The sequence below is a fragment of the Aquila chrysaetos genome, chromosome 5, assembly GCF_900496995.4.
Source record: "Aquila chrysaetos chrysaetos chromosome 5, bAquChr1.4, whole genome shotgun sequence".
Taxonomy (NCBI): domain Eukaryota; kingdom Metazoa; phylum Chordata; class Aves; order Accipitriformes; family Accipitridae; genus Aquila; species Aquila chrysaetos.
The window spans coordinates 22,339,601-22,342,520 of NC_044008.1; the positions used below are offsets into that span (position 1 = coordinate 22,339,601).

The 2,920-nt window shown below is 38.3% G+C and overlaps 1 protein-coding gene across 8 annotated transcripts in view; it reads left to right on the forward strand.

The window, feature by feature from the left end:
* Window positions 1-2,920, forward strand: part of LOC115341465 (RNA helicase Mov10l1-like) — a 36,123-nt gene that overhangs the window by 23,577 nt on the left and 9,626 nt on the right. For 7 of the 8 annotated variants that reach the window (XM_030014533.2, XM_030014535.2, XM_030014537.2 and 4 more), the window contains exon 20: window positions 239-330. In XM_030014533.2, the coding sequence (XP_029870393.1) occupies window positions 239-330 (92 nt within the window). Of the gene's footprint in view, window positions 1-238; window positions 1,653-2,920 lie in introns of those variants that run through there. The other variant, XM_030014541.2, reaches the window with a different exon arrangement.

Below are 2,920 nucleotides of genomic sequence, written 5' to 3' on the forward strand. Positions count from 1 at the left end.
TTCCAGAAATGGTCTGAATAGAAAGTTTAGTCTCCCTACAGCTATGTGCAACAAATGTAACTTACAGCAGCTGTAGGTATCTTCCTCCCATGTTACACCATGCTTGCACCATTTGTAGAGTTCTGTTTCTGGAAAAGATCCTATTAAATCTCCTGCATTCATGTGCCATGTTAATTTGTTTGCAAATTAACTTCACAGAGCAGCATGATTTAAATTAAACATTAATCTTCTCTTGTAGGATCCCTGTTTTTGTGCACTGTTAGAATACAGTTTAATGAATAGAGTTTATGTAGGTTGTGACCTGCCTTCAGAGCTGGAATGCCTGCAGAAGTGAGTGTCTGGTCTTTGCTTTAACCTTGCTAGATATGGATCAGTTTATAATATTTTTAAAGCTAGTAATCATTTGAAAGATTGATAAACACAACAACCTGTCATATCATAGTAAGATTTGATTTTGCAGTCTTAAGTACTGTAGACATAATAACATGTAATGTAATTGTATTTTCTCTCTTCCCATAAGAAGAGTCTAAGCACTAACTATTAAATAAGAGCTGTTGTTAACTTTGGTATTGTATGTATCTCTAAATGTTGCATTACATATTTGACGACCGTAAGGATTTGGGGTTGCGGGGTGGGGGGGGTGCAGGGGAAACGTCTAAGGTGACTGTACTGTAATTAAAGAAAATTGCTTGAAGATTGATTTAAACATGTCCCTTCTAGTAACATGTAATGCATTGTTAAAGGAGTATTATCTACTAGATCAAACATTTTTTTTCTTTTTTAATCAAAATTGTTGTTTGTGCAAAGATAAGCAAAATTTTTATCGTAGTCCCTTTAACTGACAGATGTGACTAGTTTTTCAGTGTTCAAGATGCATTCAGTCCTCATCTGTTTTGAAATTAAGAATATTTAACATAAATTTGGTAATGAGCAAATCCAGCACCTTTTGTCCTGAGGGAAAGGCACATGTTCTGAAATGGTTGGAAATTTCTCCAAACAAGACTTCTAATACTTTTTTTTTTTTAAGGAGCGAAAAAGTTGAAATTTAACAGTATACAATAGTAGTGGCAACTTAATTGCTTTTCTGTTTAAAATGTGTACAATTTTATGCCTCTGCATAGAACAGTATGCCTGAATCTATAACAGTATGCCTGAATCCTACAAGTTTCAGAGAAGAAATTGATGAACTCTTACATTAGCTTTTTCTTACTTTATAATTTTTTCAGCTTCTCAATTTTCTCAGACTTCTGTAGTGCCTCCTAAAACTGGACCATCCCAAGGACATATATGTGTCTTGTAATTTTATTATGGGACTGTTACAGTAATATATCCAGAATGTGAACTGGAATGATACATGAGTATCTCCACTTTACTGATGTTGAGTATCTTAAGCCAAGCATACTTAAAAACCCTACTTCTAGTTCTTAAGGCCTTTGTATATACAGCTGAGATCTCACAGGATTTCCTTGGTTTTCTACTGCAGTCTAGCTATCTGCTGTGGTGTATGTCAAAACAATACCTCAGATAGTGGGTTGAAGGGGGGAGGGGAAACGTTTTGCGTTTCTACAAATATGCTGTAGAATAAAGTATCTTGGTTTATTTTGACAAAATAAAAATAACTGATGGCTTAGCAGTATTCCTGCTATCAGCTTCATTGGGTACTGTGCTGTACCCTTAAACAGTGTTTTTCTTGTCTTCTCATTGATGACTAAGTCTCTCCACACAACACTTCAGGAATAGTTGGACAACTAGCCACTGTGTTTAGGAACTGTCAGTACAACAAGACAGCTTTCTGTAACAGACAGAAGTCTTTTGGGTAGGACTATAGCCTATAGAGAAACAAATGGAGGGGAAAAAAAGATAGCAAGCTTTTATTTGCTTGTTTACAGTCCACTCAGAGAATCACAGAATGGTTTGGCTTGGAAGGGACCTTCAGAGATTATCTAGTTCCAACCCCCCTGCCATGGGCAGGGACACCTTCCGCTAGACCAGGTTGCTCAAAGCCCCATCCAACCTGGCCTTGAACACTGCCAGGGAGGGGACATCCACAGCTTCTCTGGGCAACCTGTTCCAGTGTCTCACCACCCTCACAGTAAAGAACTTCTTCCTTACATCTAATCTAAATGCACCTTCTTTCAGTTTAAAGCCATTACCATCACTTCCATTCCATTCCAGTGGTATGCACTGTACTATTTTCCTCTGCAATGCACAATATGTAGATACTGCAACTTACAAGATGGCAAATGGGATAAAACACCAAAGCCAGATACTACGTAGGGTACACTGTACTGTGACACATGGTGTGGACAACCCAGAACTACCTCTCACCCAGACTACACTGTGTGAGTGTATCTAGTCTGAGCCACAGCTGCTTATGAACAGCACTTGGAGTATTCAGCCCAGCCTCTTTGGCATGGAGTTATGCTGGCTAAGTTGCTTTCACTCATGGCAGCCCAGGATAGATGGTTTGTGTTGTTGGAGAATGATGCTGAAAATACCAGCATCAATGATGCTATGCCAGTATTCTACATCAAACTCAGGAAGTTGTTTAACTAAGAATCTGTCCTAGTTGTTGCCTATTGAAAGACCTCTTGCTTCAGGATTGTGTTACGATGTACCACATCTCACAAAACACTGTTTAGACCTACCATTGCTTGGACTTGCTGCCAGCCTTGCTCTTTGTCAGTGTGCTTGTGCTGTCTTCAGAGAACAGTGAAGAGATTGTAGTGGAGATGGATGATGCTTACTTTATTGGAAGATATAATCCAAAACTTCCGATCAGTATTTCCATGACCTCTGCATAGCAAAGTAGCAGAGGACTGATTTTATTGTCATACTTAATAGCTACAAGTTAATAATCTTTTAACCATAATAGTTTGCATGTTGACACCAGTTTCTACAAAGATAAAAAACTACTTGG